The sequence below is a fragment of the Carcharodon carcharias genome, chromosome 28 (genome assembly GCF_017639515.1).
Source record: "Carcharodon carcharias isolate sCarCar2 chromosome 28, sCarCar2.pri, whole genome shotgun sequence".
NCBI classification, from domain to species: domain Eukaryota; kingdom Metazoa; phylum Chordata; class Chondrichthyes; order Lamniformes; family Lamnidae; genus Carcharodon; species Carcharodon carcharias.
Window position 1 is genome coordinate 24,411,472 of NC_054494.1, and position 17,706 is coordinate 24,429,177.

Below are 17,706 nucleotides of genomic sequence, written 5' to 3' on the forward strand. Positions count from 1 at the left end.
AATGGAAGAACAGCACACATGCTGGGGCATAGTAAAACAAAAACACTTTCTCATCATGATTTCGAGGGTAGATAAAGAAAACAAAAAATCATCCTAGTCATTAATTCTAATATCAGCCTGGCACTTAGACCTGCAATACATGTTGACATGATAATGCTAACCCTCAAATTTTCAAATGCCATTAGCATTTCACAATGCATGATTAATAGTAAAATGCATATTATACTTGCACAATTCATCCTAAGGACATCAAATAATTAAAGTGAATTCAATACTGGGAGTGCATTACCTCGAATTGTTATTCTTCTGTCATTCTGTTCCCTTGCTCTGTTGGAAGCTGGTGATGTATTTGGCTAAGGCTGGAAGCTGTGAAATTGCCTGAGGCACCATGCTGAAAAAACCACGAACCTGAGGCTAAAGGTTTTGGAAATCTAGGCCGAAGCAACTGAAAGTTTCTGAAGCACGGCTCTGGAGCAAAACAATATAGGCATGAGTCTGTGACGAGTCACTACAGAACCAGGCTACAGGGTCCCATGAAAGCTGCCAAATCATGGGCCTAATCAAACTAAACAGAACTGAGCTTTGGAGCCTAGAAGCTGTATTCCCCGTTATGAGGCTGCAGCCTCATAGGCAATAGTTGTGAAGAAATCAGACCTGCTGATCCAGGGGCCTGAGGCACCAGTTCTTACACCAGATGTCTAATGACAGGAGCTGTAGAATTATTTACACTTTTCATCCACTGATGCACCATAACTGAGACTTTGAAAGAAGAGGACAATTAAAACTCTTATAGATAGATTTTATAAATCAAAGCCAATACATCTGACCAGACTCCTAGCCTAGCACCCAATTATACATAGTTTCAATTTGAGTTTTTGAACTATTTGCCCCTTTTTTGCTTTCTCCCATGCTGTAATCAAAGGCCCTTGATGTCTCTGAAGCCAGAAACAGTTCTGGTGCAATAACCTCCCAGAAATCAATTTACCAAAAAAAAAACATCAGATTCCTTTCTAGGCTATTTATCCTCATATTTCTGTTGATGGTACACTTAAGAGGCATCCAGAACATTGTTATGTAACTCAACAATTACACTGTTCATTCTTTCTCCCAATACTTTGCATGTACTTGTTTTTTTAAAATTTGCATGCTTTGTTTCTCTTCAGCATGTGGGCACACAATTTGTTACTTATTTCAGGAGGGATGTAATACTAAGCTTGACATCCCTCTTAAATGGTCCCCAACCTACTGATAGTGAGGAAGAGCTTCCGCCTCTACTCTGCATCTTGCGCCAGGTCTTAAATTCATTATTTGGGAATTGTAGGTGGACAGCCATGCTCTTGTTGATTAATGGAGCGGCATGCTAATGCATTTTCAGAGATTTATTAGCGCTAAACTAAAGTTAAAAATAGCTTTCACTATCCAAAGAAAAGCAATCCAAGTTGAGTGGGTGGCCCTGGTGATCAGAAGAAATTAAGGAAGGTCAGAGGAGAGAGGACAAAGGAGTTGAGATGGAAGTTGGAATCACTGCAGATGAGAAGTTGCTTAAAAGAGAGGCAAGAGCCGTTGAATCAAGGTGAGGCATTCAGAGGGGGGAGTAGTTGCACAGATCGGTGAGATTTGGTGATAATGGCCACACTGCTACCAACACAGTTTAGCTGTAGTGGTTGGTGAAAGGGAAAGTTAGGCAGGGGGGCTTTAGTAAGGTCCAAGATATCATCACCCATGAACAAAGTTTGCGTCAAAGCCATGATGTCAATGCAATCGTGCACAATAAGGTCATGATTGCGAAGGCCCTTGCTCATAGTTAAATGGGCACTCTACAGGAAGATGGGAAAAGAGCTGTGAATGTTCTTCTGCTGATAAAATCCTTGTGGTTAGCAGTTGGAGGGGTGAGTTGCATGTGTCAGCAAGATCAGCTTCCCGAGGGCACTCTGGATGGGAATGATGGCAAGAGAGGAGAATGAAATATCTGGGATTGCTGACTGCATTAGAAATAGTGACTAATGCTTTGATGATCCCTCGGAGAATGCAGAGAGTGGCATAGATGGAGGCTCTGGGTTTATATGATGGAGTCAAGTCTGGAACAACAGTAGAAAAGTAGGAAGATAATGGAATAGATAGGCTGGGCAGGAATTTGGTGGAGCAAAGTGCCTAAGAGGGGGAGAAATGAAAAGAGGCATGAGTGGCAACACAAAGAGATCGTGACAGGGGAGAAAAGCCCAAATGAGCAGAGAAGGAAAAATGGAGTAGAAATAATGTGCTTGGGTCTGGAATGACAGCCAAAATGGGCATATGAAAGGACACAGAGAAAATTTAAGTTGCACAGGCATGGCAAAGATTAGTTCTGATGAGGACTCGAAACGTTAACTCTGTCTTCCTTTCCACAGATGCTGTCAGACCTGCTGAGGTTTTTCCAGCAATTTTTGTTTTTGTTATGGCCAAGATTAGGATAGATATGTCCAGGTTATGGAAGGGAGAACAGGGAGGAGACATTAAGAGTTCAAAATCAAATATGAGGTCCCATGGTGGAATGAACTGGCTTCTGAATAGAATGAAGTCAGCTTGGAGATTGACAGGAGAAATTAAGGAAGGTCAGGCAGCCGGTGATCTCAGAGTAGAAAGGACGATGTGAACTGAGATGGGAGTTGTAATCATTGCGGATGAGACATTCACAGTCCTTGTGGGGCAAGAGGAAACACTCCCGGCCTACAAGGGCTGCTAACTGCCAGGCATCCTGAGGGCCCAGGAAATCAGGCCATCCAGGGTAAAACCTGCAAAGCAGGTTAAATCCGAGGCTTCTAGCCGTAATATTGCATTTAAAATGTCAACAATCTCCTGGGAGTAGATTGGCTGCAGCTCCCCCCTATCCCTGCCATTCTGACTCAGTAAAACTCAGAAGCTGGGGTTGGGGTTGGGGATTGGAATCTGCTTTTCCACGCTCTCAGAATTTTTGCCCATTTAACCCTCCACCAATACCCAGTCCCATCATCTCACTAATGTTAAAATTCCCCCCAGTGAATCAGATCAGCAACCCTCCCATTTGAAACAGCTCTGGAATCATAGCTTAAGAGGCTGTTGACTAAACTGAAGCGACAAAATAAAAGATAAGTTACAGAAACAAATGGTAAACCATAGAAAAGTTACAGCACAGAAAGAGATCATTCAGCTAATCGTGTCTGCGCCAGCCAAAAAAGAGAAAAAAAAAACTAGCTGCTCATTTTAATCCCACTTTCCAGCACCTGGTCTGTAGCCTTGCAGGTGACATTTCAGATGCAGATCCAGGTACCTTTTAAATGAGCTGAGTGTTTCAGCCTCAACCACCAATTCAGGCAGTGAATTCTAGATGTCCACCACCCTCTGGGTGAAAAAGATTTTCCTCATGTTTCCCTCTAATCCTTCTATCAATCAACTTAAGTCTAAGCCCCCTGGTAATTGACCCCTCAGCTAGAAGAAACAGGTCTTTCCTGTCTACCCTATCTAGGCCCCTCATAATTTTGTACAGCTTAATTAAGTCACCCTGCAACATCCTCTGTTCTAAGGAAAACAACCTTACCCTGTCCAATCTTTCCTCATAGCCGCAATTTTCAAGCACAGGCAACATTCTTGTAAATCTCCTCTGCACTCACTCCAGAGCAATTATGTCCTTCCTGTAATGTGAGGACCAGAAATGTACACAAAATTCCAACCTAACTAGCATTTTATACGGTTCCAGCATTACATCCCTGCTTTTGTATTCAATATCTCATCGAATAAAGGAAAGCATTGCATTTGCTTTCTTTACCACCTTATCCACCTGTCCTGCCCCCTTCAGGGACCTATGAAGATGCACTTCAAGGTCTTTCACTTCCTCAGCCCCTCTCAATACCCTCCAGTTTTTTGAGCATTCCCTTGCTTTGTTTGCCCTTTCCAAATGCATTACCTCATAATTTTCAGAGTGAATTCCATTTGCCACTTTTCCACCAACTCAACCAAACCATTGATATAATTCTGGAGACAACAGCTATCCTCTTCACTTTAAACTACACGGCCAATTTTCCTATCATCCGCAAATTTCCTGATCACATTAATTCCAAATTATTAATATATACAACAAACAGCTAGGGCCCCAGCACTGTGCCGTGTGGAACACCACTGGAAAATGCTTTCCACCCGCAAAAAACATCCATTGATCACTACCCTTTGTTTCCTGTTGCTGGGCCAAATTTAGATCCAACTCACCACCTTCCTCCGTGTCCCATAGGATCTCACTTTTCTGACCAGTCTGCCATGTGGGACCTTGTCAAATGCCTTACTAAAATCCATGTAGACAACATCCACTGCACTACCCTCATCAATCCCTCCCTATTTCCTCAAAAAATTTGATTAAGTTAGTAAGACATGATCTTTCCCTAATAAAACCATGCTGACTATCCTGATCAATCCATGTCTTTCTAAGTGACAGTTTATCCTGTGTCTCAGGATTGATTCCAATAATTTTCCCACCACCGAAGTCAGACTGACAGGTCTATAATTTTGTGTCCTATCCTTCGTACCCTTTTTAAATAATGGTACAAGGTTCACAGATCTCCAAACCTCTGATACCTTGCCTGTATCTAGTAAGGGTTGGAAAATGATCCTCAGAACATCCGCTATTTTCTCCCTGGCCTCCTTTATCAGGTTGGGATACAGTCTATCTGGATTTATCTACCTTCAAGGATGCCAGTCCCTCCAGTACATCCTCTCTCACTATGCTTACTGTATCTAATATTTCACACTCCTCTTTAACTAGGATGTCTACATCATCCCTCTCCTTAGTGAAGGCAAAGTACCCATTGAGAACCCTGCCCACACCTTCAGCATCAATGCACAAAAGCCATGATAGTTTTACAGATGGTGCACGTGTGACAGGTTGCGAAGGAGCAAAAGTGTCCAAGGTTTTCATCCCATAGTGGATATCAGGCAACAGTAGGACCGAGGGCCGATCCACACACACACATACACCGATTCCACCAAAATGGACCAGCTTGTCTAAACTCAGAAGGCAGGATTTTCTGGACCTGTTGTGGTGGGACCAGCCACAGGAGATTCAGTGGCCCAGCCAAAAGTCCATTGACTTTCAGCAGGACCGGACGATCGCGATGGTGGGCAGGGCCGGACAATCCCTCCAAGTTTAGGCTCTGCTATGTAAGAGAACTTGCAGAATAGGTGAAGCCATTACCTTCAGGGCAGGAATGGCGAGACAAAATTTGTGCTATCACCCTAAAGACAAATTTCACCCACTCTACCTTTGCAATAACTGAATGCTATATTTTGTTTAATCAATTAAGTACCCCCCAGATATGAAATCCACGCTCCCCAACCCTAGGATCCAGAATCACTTTTCCACACAATTAAATTCCTTGTGCCTCAAAATTGTTATTCAATAATTGTTACTAAATGATGTGTCACAAGCTGCTGTTTATGGCGGGTGTAAAAAATAACTTTTGTTAAAAATTGTTTAGTCTTTTACTTCAGTTACAGAATATTCTAACTATTTATATTCCAGGCTTTTATTCAATGTGACTCATACATATAATTGGTTATATGATAGAACATTCCCCCCCCCCAACTCAAACACTTACATGACTCACAAAATTAATTGTTTGTGGGATGGAACGAATTTTCCCTTGTGAATTGTGAAGTAACCCTTGTCAGCATGATTGTTTATGACTGCAAGTGATACTCAATTGATTGCAATTGGACTAAATGCTGGAAGGTTTCTTCAGTAATTACATACAACCTGCTGTAATCAGCCCAGTATCCTCATCCTAGAAGGGAAATAGAGAAAGTTGACAGTAGTATTGAGGCTGTAATTAATGCACTGAACCATGAGAATTGAAAGCTCCACCGCAAAGGCGGGCAGTTTATAAAGCTCTAAAGTCCCAGAGTAGATTCATATTCTTTTTGTTTATCCCCTAAATTAACCCTGCAACGGTACAATGTAAGTATCTTAAAATGTTTAATAAATAGTCATTTGGTAGTGCAGAACTTGAGTATTGCTGAAAAAAGAAACAAGTTGTCGAAGCTTTTCATCTTGCACTCATCAGGACAGTTTGCAAGAATACCAATAGTAAAGGAAAAAAATCATTTACACTGCACGAGAAGAGAGTACTAATTGGTTGGCACATGGACTCCGATTGGTAGAAGTGTTGCCATGCAAAATGCACCAGGGAACAGTTAACTACCGAGTTTTTGTTCAAATTCAAGATGACAAAGGCGTGGGCATACTCATTCTGTCTGCAAAGGACCGAGCCCCGTGTGTAAATATACGTAACTTCTAGCATGCTTAAGTGAACCACACAGTGAGCCCAACTGATAATCTTAAGTTGGTTTTCAGTGTAATTCTTAGCACAATCAGGATTGTTTAGCAAGTGTTGTCCAATCGCAGAATCACATCTAATGTTGGAAGTTATTATTTGAGTTTTGCAAACACTGGCTAGCTGGGTACGGTCAGTACTTTGCCTGTTGCAAACAGCCAAAGGGACATGCTGTTTGATACAATCAGCCAGTTATTGGGATGTACAGCCTACATACCTGGCACCACACCGGTGCTGAAGTTCATATAACACATTACTCATCTGTGTGATAGGCAACTAAACAAAAGCTTGGAGAAAAGCTAATCCCTAGTTCATTACCCATGGCAATGCCTTGACCAATCAGAGTCAACCTGCCTGGTTTGAATTTGAACAAAAACTTGGAAGTCAAGTGGTCCCTGGTACATTCTCTATGACAACACCTCTACCAATCAGAATCCACTTGACAACCCATCAGCACTCTCATCTCATGCAGTATAAATTGTTGTTCCCTTTACTACTGGCATTCTTGTGAAATATCCTGATGAGTGCAAGCTGAAAAACTTCAACAGTGTGTCTTTTTTTTCAGCAATACTAAATGTTTAATATTCACAGGGATGCTGCTTTAAACTGACAGGCTATTATTTGATACCTAATGTAGGTTCTCTTCTCTTTGTTGAGCATCATAATCTTTTCCAGATGCATAATAGAATGGAATTCCTTTATAGCACCATTTATAAAATGAATAATTTTCATGTTTGAGGGAATAAACTTTTGTCACAGCATATTTTCGGACTGAGATAACACCCAAGGGGTACTCTCTTCATGAAGAAGTACATGTTGAACAAATGGGTTACCAGGAGACAATAATTTTGGGTCTCAGTCCAGCTGCATTGGGCCATCTGGGGACAGTAGACACTGCAAAATTGGACAGGTTGGAGTACATACCTTAAAAGGGCCCATTTAATTTATCATCTGCAGAACGAAGAAAATTCCACTTATAGTCGCCACTTGTACATGACATACTCTTTGAAAATGCACAGCTTTTCAGTCCATTCTGCTTCAACAACCAAAAACTAAAAACATCAGTTAGACATTTGTATGGAAGAATGAGACTTTTTAATGGCCACATTCTTTTCTGATGCCTCCTCCAACCTTCAGTTTGTATTTGGCTTTTGTAATAAGGACCTTCATTATTATTTTAAAATGCGCAGTTCACCTTCCCCTAAGCATGAGCTGATTTTCTACCACAACTTCTCTACGGCCTTGACAAGGGGGATGTTGAAAAGATGTTTCCTCTTGTGGGTGAGTCCAGAACTAGGGGGCACTGTTTTAAAATCAGGGGACACCCTTTTAGGGCAGAGATGAGGAGAAATTTCTTCTCTGAAGGTTGTGCAACTTTAGAATTCTCTGCCTCAGAAGGTGATGGAGGCGGGGTCATTGAACATTTTTAAAGCAGAAGCAGATAGATTCTTGTTAGGCAAGGGAATCAAAGGTTATCAAAGTTAAATGGGAATGTGGAAATCAAAACACAAGAAGATTAGCCCTGATCTTATTGAATGGCGGAGCAGGCTGGAGGGGCCGAATGGTCTACTCCTGTTCCTATTTCTTATGTTCTTATGACTGACAGCAGCTCTCAAGTCTCTGCACCAACAGAAGCTGCAGCGGACAGAAATGTAAGTTCATGAAGCCAACGTCCCAGGAATGCACAGAAAGGTGTTTTCAGGGTCTCAAGGCATGGAGGGTAGGGAAGGCTTGGGGATATCGATAGTGGAGGATTGGTGTTTGGGGGGTGGTGGGAGAAGTACAGCAGTCACCGGACCTTAAGGGCAGATGCCTGAAGTTAGAAGGGGGTTTCTGATGGAGGACCCCCCACAACTTCCTACCCAAAGCCTAAACCCAATCATTTTCCGGCTCTCCCCACACCCGGAAATCCTCCCACCAGCCTAAGAATTGAGGCTGGATAGGAAACAGCCCTTAAGTGGTCAATAATTGGACACTTAAGGGCCTCAATTGGGGCAAGGGCAGTAAGCCTGTCTGAAGCCTCTTCCACCTCAGTGTAAAATTGCTGAGAGGTCTGGGCGGCGGGATCCCAGCGAGAAGCCCATTGTCCTATTTTACGCTCCCTCCACCTAAAAACCTGCCAGCTGGGGAGTGTGAAATTCAGGCCTTAGGCTACAATTCAGTGAGCTGCATCTGGACACTCATTTAACAATCCACAGCTTGCTGGCTGATGTAAATGACACCAGAGGCTCAGAATGGTGTTGCCCAAAGTCAAAACCAAACCTGCGATCTATTAACTTTGCATTTGCTTTATCAACAGATGCCTGATTGGGCCATTTCCAAGTTCAATATTTACCCACTGAATGATTACACGTTTGCAATATATGCTTAATAAAGACAAAACGCAAGGTGAAATCTTCATTTTTGTTTTTGTTATGTTGTATAAAGAGACTTGCTATGTGCACCAGGTTACTCTTGACTGTGTGGGGTGCTGGACAATGCATGCTGTTATACAAGTTCTGGAGGCTCTGGACTCCACCTTTTAAATCGTGATTAATCTATTTGAAAAGCAAAGGAAACCATCACACTGGTTAAAGGGGGAAATTCTGCTGCAGTTTGTTTTACAACCAGAAGCAAAGTTACTTAACAAAAACCATATAAAATCAATATTTAGGAATGTTAAGCTATATCTTTTAATATTTATAGTACTGCAGTATTAACTTTGTTTCTTGTCTCTATCAATCAAAAATTTTAAAAGGAAAGCAAATGTAAAAATTCCTGAATAAGAATATACAAGCTGAAACTCACTGGAGTCTCATAACTTCTCATTAATAAGTTGCAAAAGTTTTGCATTTGTGATCCCCATATTGATCAGATGATTAATGAATCATTGTCAATGCAACAGAAACATTGCACATCTGAATGGACTCGTGTCTGCTTCAGCATCATAGCAGCTGATAATAGGCAACTGATAAAGTAGAAAATCTCTCAACCTTGTGCCCCGGTTATTTGCCAGAAGAGATTTTTTTAAAAATCAAGGCAGACAACTATAATACCCAACGTTTACATTTCCTGTGATCATTTGCCCTACAAAATAATTCAAACAAAAATATCATACCAAAACAGCTGAAGTTGTGTCAAAAGCATTGTGATACATTTTTTTCAAAAAAATTAAATAGTTCTACTAAAATAAATGCGAATAATGGCGGCCATTTCTAGTTCATGCATTGCTATTTGCTATCTACAGAAAGCATTCCCAAATCAGCAAATCTCTACACTAACATAGTTGTACAACAGAAAGGACTAACTGAAGAGAAAGGCAGTGATAATAAGTTCAACAGGGCTGTCCAAAAGTAAGTGGGTGAGGGACTGCATGCTTCTGTATTTGAACAGCAGTTCTACTCAATACTACGTCTCTAACGTGTCTACATTCCTCAGCAATGCAAATGTGTCTAATACAATTAAGAGAGTAAAACAAGAGCATGCACATCTTACCTTGATGAACTAATAATTTGATATTTTTAAGAGGAAATGAATGGGAGAAAGAGCTGGTATTAGATCAAGTTATTTTGATGGCAGATTCCATTAGTAAAATGTTAGTATGTAGCTTTTCTCAGGAAAAAAACTTCTAATCTCTAGCTTTCCAGCCAGTAAGCACCAGATAGCTTTTAACAAACTTGCTGCCGCCACCAAAACTGTGCAAAGCAGCTAATGAGAAAAGTACTTCAGATGTTTTGTCTTCCCTTCAGCAGGCTGGGATGAATGATATCAGAGTTTTGTGTTGCACGGAAACAAAAAAGTCAAATGAAATAGCACCAATGAGATTTGTGCACTCTCCTCTTCCCAAACATCTGTAACCAATGTGATTCATAAGATGATCAGTCCCAAGGCCACCTTAGTTGAGTACAATACCCAGTGCACTTTCTGTTTCCAAAGTGGTAACACCTAAGATTTTAAAAAGTAGACTTTTTTCCCTTTTCCCTTGTTCTATTCAATCGACCAATAAAGGACTGAAACATTTCATCTACAATATGGTGTAAATGTTCCCCAGATCCCATTGGTTCTGACTATGGATCGTCTGATCCCATTGGTTCCGACTATGGATCGTCTGCCATCAATTTCATTAAGTTGGGTAGGTGGCTTACAACAAAAAAAACTTGCAAAAAATGTCATTATTTCAAACTTTTAGTATATTAATGTAAAACCATTGATACTTTTAATTTCACTGGAAAGTTAGTGACAAGATTAAGAGCTGGGTGGTTGATGCACATTGAAGATTCCATTGCATTCCTTATTTCACTGAACTGCTGAAGCATGAGACAGAGCTAATAAAAGATATAGGTTCCTGTCTGATGCCCAATGTTATAGGTGAGTTTTTTTTAAAAAACAAACCGTTGAAAATTAAATTTAAAGAGTCAATGAATTCTATTTCTTATAGCAATATTTTCTAAAAAAGTTTAGAACCACTGGTGGCAACTTGCCATATGCCAGCTGAGCATTTAAGGTTGTCAGTTATGTCGCACCATCAATTTGCAGTTTTATTTGATCAACGTTACACTGTGTTGAGAAAGTTGTAAAATTCTCTCTTATCTGGTAGAAAATTTTCTCCGACAGCAGGGTCTGGTAATGGTCCTGTGATTGCCATTTACATCCCCTCTGGATGTATCTTTTGTTTCTTTATTGTCCATTAACACCCTCCTTTTGCCTTGCACCATCACCCCTTTTGTCATTTAATTATTTCTGGCCTCTGCCCTACAAAGACCTCCCCTTTTGTTCTTTCAATTTCCCTGACCCCTCGCCTTTTTTTCCTGGTGGACCTGCTTATAAACTGTTAAATCTATAATTTCTTTCAGTTCTGATGAAAGATCATCAACCTGAAATATTACCTTGGTATCTCTCGTCACAGATGCTGCTTGACCTGCTGAAGGCTTCCAGCATTTTGTCAAGAATTTGGCAGCCCTGCTTAAGATATAATCATGCCTGCTCTTGGAAAGAACTATCCAATTAGTCCAACTCTCCCTGCTGTTTACCTAAAGCCTTGCAAAATTTTCCTTTTTAGGTGTATATCCCACTATTGAATCTGCTTCCACCACCAGTTCAGGCAGTGCATTACAGATCAGCACAGCTCTCTGGGAAAAAAATTCTCATTTTCCCTCAGGCTCTTTTGCCAATCCTCTAGTTATTAAGCATATATTGATGTTCAAAGAATACTTCAATTTGTAATGCTGACAATGTTAAGAAGCATATGCTTATTATAAATAAAAGTGATCCTCTAATTGACAAATTATGTGAGAAAACAACTAATTTCCTCTAGACTGCAATCCCAATGTAAAACAAAGGTACCCTCGAGAAAGGAGCCATCAACTGACTGTTAAGAGAAAGGTAAGAACACATTAAAAAGCTCCCACAATTATGGATTTCATGCTTATAAATCATTTAAAAATTGCAAAATATAGAAAAGCAGAAAAATGATTTATATGCTGGAAACATTTATTAACATGAGTGTTAGTTCACAAATTACCCCAAAAGTATATACAAAACTATAAGTAGAAATAATCTGCATTTTTGCCTATAATCAATTGGAAAATCAAAGTTAAAAAGTATTGTGGTACTTACTCTGAAGAATCTATGAAGTATATTACAAGTGCACCAATGCTGAGAGCAAAGACCAAGACCACCTGAAAAAGCGAGTAAGAAACAGCTATTAAGGTAGAGGACTAAAGAGGAGGTTTTAACAAAAGTAAAGTGAACTACAATACAGTCAGCAAGAAATTTATACATTTCATACAATACATTTATTACTGTTGACTTCTAATCAATATTAACTTTATTTACACAAAGATGCCAGCCAAATTAAATGTGTCAGTGTTTTGCTGAGACAAGATGCTGTGTGCCTTTGCTATAAATAACATTTTTTCTCTTTATGCTTCACCTATTAATAAATTCCTCACGTTCTGGGCTCTGAGTTCAATGTTCCACCTCAGTAACGGTCACTTATGCAACACAGTAAAGTCCTGCAATTCGCGGTTATTTCTTTTGCAAATTTGTTAACCCACGCAAATGTCCTTGTAGACATGATCGCCCATAGCAGCCCCAAATCTTTGCCTATCTGTGATTTAAACAGCAAAAGTTCAGACCTGACCATATACTGGTCCTGAAATAAAGAAAAACCGGCATTTAGAAGATAAAAAAAGCAAGGTTTCCACGGTGTACTTCTCCCAGTAGGAAGTGCATGCGTCGTCTGTAGCTGCATGTTGGTTGCTGGGATTTTCAGGATACAGTGACTCCTGCCCAGTATTTTACAATACAGGTACAGTACAGCACTTTACTAAAAATGAGTGAGTTAGAGCCAAGCAGAAAATGTCCCAGGAAAGTGATGACGCACAAAAGGTCACAATCTTAGACTGAAAAGTGGTGCAAGTGCTATCATGTTGGCCTGGGAATACAGTGTCAATGAATCCACAATCAGGCAGTCTGAAGAAAAAATAAGGGTCAGTGTTCATGTTTGTGGTAGCTATACTGCCAGGCTAACTTTTGTAAGTAGAAGAGATTCACAGCTGGAGGAAATAGAGAAGTTAGTAAATGTGTGGATAGAGCACTGCCAACAAAGGGTAATAGTCAGTTAATGGTCCAATCATTAGAAATAAGGCATTTGAATTGTACCAGTACATAAAACGTAGTAAAGAGGGTAGTGTTGGTGTCATCAGTGAAAATAGTGATGATGAACGTGGTACAGAAGGTGCCTCTCCTTTGCCTTCCAAAGGATTCTCAGCCAGTGCAAGATGGTTTGATCGCTTTAAAAAGTGTTTTGGGTTGCATAATGTGAAATTGGTGAGGGAGGCTGCTTCATCTGACCATGTAGCTGCAGGAGAGTTTCCCAAGGTGCTGCAGGAATACATTGAGGAGAGAGGCTACCAAGCAGAGCAGGTCTTTAACGTAGACAAAACTGGCCCGTTCTGGAAGAAAATGCCAAATAGGACTTACATATCCAAAGAAGAAAGGACAACTCCTAGTTTTAAAGCTGCAAAGGGCAGGCTAACAGTCTTACTATGTACCAATGTGGCTGGTTTTAAATGTAAACCAATGCTGGTTTATAGGTCAGATAACTGTCGAACTCAAAGGGAAAAATAAATCTCATCTGCCAGTCTTTTGGAAGGCTCACAGCAATAGCATTTGAAGACTGGCTAGGGAATTGCTTTCTGCCAGAGGTCAGGACTTATCTGAAAGAAAAGAACCTGTCTTTCAAGGTCCTAATTATCCTCAATAATGCACCTGGACATCCACGCTCTCTTGCACAGAGCCATCCAGATGTTCACATTTTGTTTTTGCCCCCAGATACGACCTCACTTATCCAGCCAATGGACCAGGGAGTCATTGCCTCATTCAAGGCTTACTACACCCGATGAAGTTTCAGTCACATCCTTCATCTTCTGGAAGAAGGTCCTTCAACCACAGTCAGTTATTGCTGGAAGGAATTCAACATCCTCCTAGCAGTAGGCGTAATTAAGGACTCATGGGATGAGGTCAGAGCTTCAGCCACAAATGCCTGAGTTCGGCCTGAGGCTGTAATTTCACAGCCTTCCCCAATGCAGATGCTGAAGTGGCCAAACAAGTTGGAATGGAGGGATTGACCACAGATGAAGGAGAGGAGTTGCTTCAGTCTCAACAAGGGGAACTATCTGAAAAATTTGTTGAACTGATGAAGTTAAATGGAATTAAACAGGAACAAGAAGAAGAGTCTAAGAAGGCTCATTTTACAACCAAGATGATGGCAGATCTCATAAGGTCAACTGAAGATTTGAAAAAACAGGCCACAAACCATGATGCAAACATGGAAGGAAGCATTGCCTTTTGTAGAGCGATTGACACAGCTATTGCTCCTTACCAAGAACTTTACAAAATTGAAAAGCAAAAGTCGAAGCAGTCAACAATAGCATCATTCTTTTCATCCACATCAACATCTACATCAGCCATTTCACCCACTCCCTCCATCTCTACTCTCAGATAAAGTAATTTGCATTGCAAGCGTGACAAATTTTACATTGTTCTTGTTTTCTTGCTTTGTTAAACAATTTCTCCAGTAAAATTGTCTTGAATTTACTCAAAAACATAGTTTTTATTGCCTCTATTCCATTAGAAAAAATTACATTTTTGGATAGCTGGAACCTGTCTAATTCACTTCCATCATAAAGTAGGTTCGCCAGTCACAACTTCGTCATTTGTGAGAATTTGCAGGAATATAACCCCACCCCCGCGAATTAACTTGTGGTCAGGTATTTAGGCTGATTATTTGATGACACTGTCAAATTTGATGTAAAATTAATTATACAGTAATTATAAAACATGTTGTTAGATTTGTTACTTGACTTAGTTTGAGAAATAACCTAAATAATCAATGTTATAACTTATTGGTACTATGACAATCAATGCAAGTTCAATAGTACATGGTCATCAGACTAAAGCCAAGGGATATTATCTTTCCATTCAACTGAACAGTTCTGATGAAGAGTTTATACTCAAAAAGTAAATCTACCTTCTCTTTTCAAACACTGACTGTGTATTTGTGGACTTGTTGTGATTATTTTTATTAATCATACAATCATACAACACAGAAGGAAGCCATCATGCCTGTCCAGGGCTTTAAAAGAGTTATCCAATTAGTTCAATTTCCCTGTTCTTTCTCATAGCCATGCAAATTTTCCCTTTTCTAGTATATACAAAATTCTCTTTTCTGCTTCCGCCATCCTTTAAAGCTGTGCGTTCCAGAATATAACTCCATGTGTAAAGAACCTCTAATTTCAACCTCTGGATTTTTTTTTGCCAATTATCTTAAATCTTTGTATTTTCGATACCAATCCTCCTGCCAGTGGAAACAATTTCTCGTTACCTACTCTATAAACCCCTTATCATTTTGAATTTCAATTTTAAATCTTAAATCTGCCCTTAACCCCCTCTGCTCACAGGAGAACAAGCCCAAAATCCCCAGTCTCCTCACCACAATTCTGTGATTCACTCAAGTCTCTCGATCAACCATTCTTGTAAATCTCCTCTCCACCTTTTCAAAGGTCTTTACATCTCAAATTGATGACTAATGTACTCTGGTTTCACGGCTTTATGGTATGAGGAGAGATTTACTCAACTCGGCATTTCACTGGAGAAAAACTTGGGAAGGTAGCATGATTCAGGTCTTTACCATGCAGAGTTATGTAAATGCATTCAGGCTATGTAACTCAGAATGTGAATGCGAGGCTAAAGAATGTAGGTTTAAAATAGGAACATAAGAACTAGGAGTAGGAGTAGATAATTCAGCCCCTTGAGCCTGTCCCGCTATTCAGTACAATCATGGCTGATCTCATTTTGGCCTCAACTCCAATTTCCCGCCCTCTCCCCATAACCTTCCAACCCATACTAATTAAAAATCTGTCTATCTCCTCCTTAAATGTATTCAGCATCCCGGCATCCACTGCACTCTGAGGTAGTGAATTCCACAAATTCATGACCCTTAAAGAAAAGTAATTCCTCATCATCTCTGATTTAAATCTACGACCCCCATAGCCTAAAACTATGGCCTCTTGCTCCAGAATGCTCCAGAAGGGGAAACATCCGCTCCACATCTACTTTGTCTATCCTCTTTAGCATCTTATATACGTCAATTAGGTCTCCTCTCATCCTTCTAAACTCAAGCGAGTATAGGCCTAAACTGCTCAATCTCTCCTCATAAGACAAGCCCTGGAGCTCTGGAATCAATCTAGTGAACTTCCTCTGAACTGCCTCCGACGCAACTTCATCCTTCCCCAAGTAAAGGGACCAGAACTGTGCACAGTACTCCAGGTGCGGTCTCACCAATGCCTTGTACAGTTGCAACAACACTTCCCTATTTTTTTACTCTATTCCTTTAGCAATAAATGCCGAAATTCCATTTGCCTTCCTTATTACCTGCATTCCAGCTTTTAGCGATTCATGCACGAGGACACCGAGATCCCTCTGCACTGAAGCATTCTGAAGTTTCTCTCCATTTAAATAATAAATCGCCTTTTTATTCTTCCGGCCAAAATGGATAACCTCACATTTATCCACGTTAAACTCTATGTGTCAAATTTTGGCCCATTCACCTTAACCTGTCCATATCCATTTGTAAATTTCTTATTTCTTCATTGTAACTTACTTTCCCACCTATTTTGGTGTCATCTGAAAATTTAGCTAATGTACCTTCTATCCCTGAATCCAAGTCATTAACATAGATTGTAAATAGTTGGGGCCCAAGGACCGAACCTTGTGGCACCCCACTAGTTACTTGCCATCCAGAAAAAGAGCCATTTATCCCGATTCTCTGCTTTCTGTTGGTTAGCCAATCCTCTATCCAAGCTAATATATTGCCCCTAACTCCGTGTGATCTTATCTGGTGTATTAATCTTATGTGTGGCACCTTATCAAAGGCCTTCTGGAAGTCCAGATATATTACATCTACAGGATCTCCATTATCCACTTTGCTTGTCATGTTTTCAAAGAACTCTAGCAAATTAGTCAAACACAGTTTCCTCTTCATAAAACCATGCTGACTCTGATGGATTGCATTTTGACTTTCCAAATGCCCTCTATTACTACTTCATTAATAATGGATTCCAACAATTTTCCAACAACAGGCGTTAAACTAATTGGTCTATAGTTTCCTACTTTCTGCCTCCCCCCTTTTTGAATAAGGGCGTTATATTCGCATTTTTCCAATCCACTGGAACCTTTTGAGAATCCAGGGAATTTTGGAATATTACAGCCAATGTTTCCACTATCTCCGTTGCCACTTCCTTTAAGACCCTGGGATGTGGGCCATCAGGTCCTGGGGACTTGTCACCCTTTAATCCCAATAGTCTGCTCAGTACTTTTTCTCTAGTGATGGTGATTGTTCTAAAATTATAAGCCTGAAATGAGTCTCGGCATTTGAATGTTTTGTCATTGTATCTGCAGACACCAATAGATGCTAGGGGCAGATAGTTCCTTAGACACTTAGATCAACAGCTACTCAACTCCAAGGAAAAGCAGACGTGCCATGTATAGCTAGGTAAAAATATCAGCTATTGTAACTCAACATCAAACACTTCAAAGAGTACAATTACAATTAAAAACAAAATAATTTATCAGCTACTTATCAGTCATTCTATTTCAGCTGTTAACAACAGAAGTCCGTGAAAAATTGTGTGTGTTTTTGCTGCATGAACAAAATGGTGATTATCATGATCAGAAATGACACATTTTTGATGCATATATCCTGCATCATTTTCGCAAAAGGAGTCTCAATCCAAGGGAATCAAGCTGGATTTTCATCACTTAAATTAGCCCAAAATTCAGGCACTGCATTTAGATCTGAGCTTATGGTTATTTAGGGCTGTCTGCATCA

The 17,706-nt window shown here is 40.2% G+C and overlaps 1 protein-coding gene across 4 annotated transcripts in view; it reads right to left on the bottom strand.

Moving 5' to 3' along the window:
- The window catches only part of kcnma1a (potassium large conductance calcium-activated channel, subfamily M, alpha member 1a), a 770,607-nt gene that overhangs the window by 397,795 nt on the left and 355,106 nt on the right, over positions 1-17,706 (bottom strand). For all 4 annotated transcript variants that reach the window (XM_041176516.1, XM_041176514.1, XM_041176513.1 and 1 more), the window contains exon 3: positions 11,931-11,992. In XM_041176516.1, the coding sequence (XP_041032450.1) occupies positions 11,931-11,992 (62 nt within the window). The remainder of the gene's footprint in view (positions 1-11,930; positions 11,993-17,706) is intronic.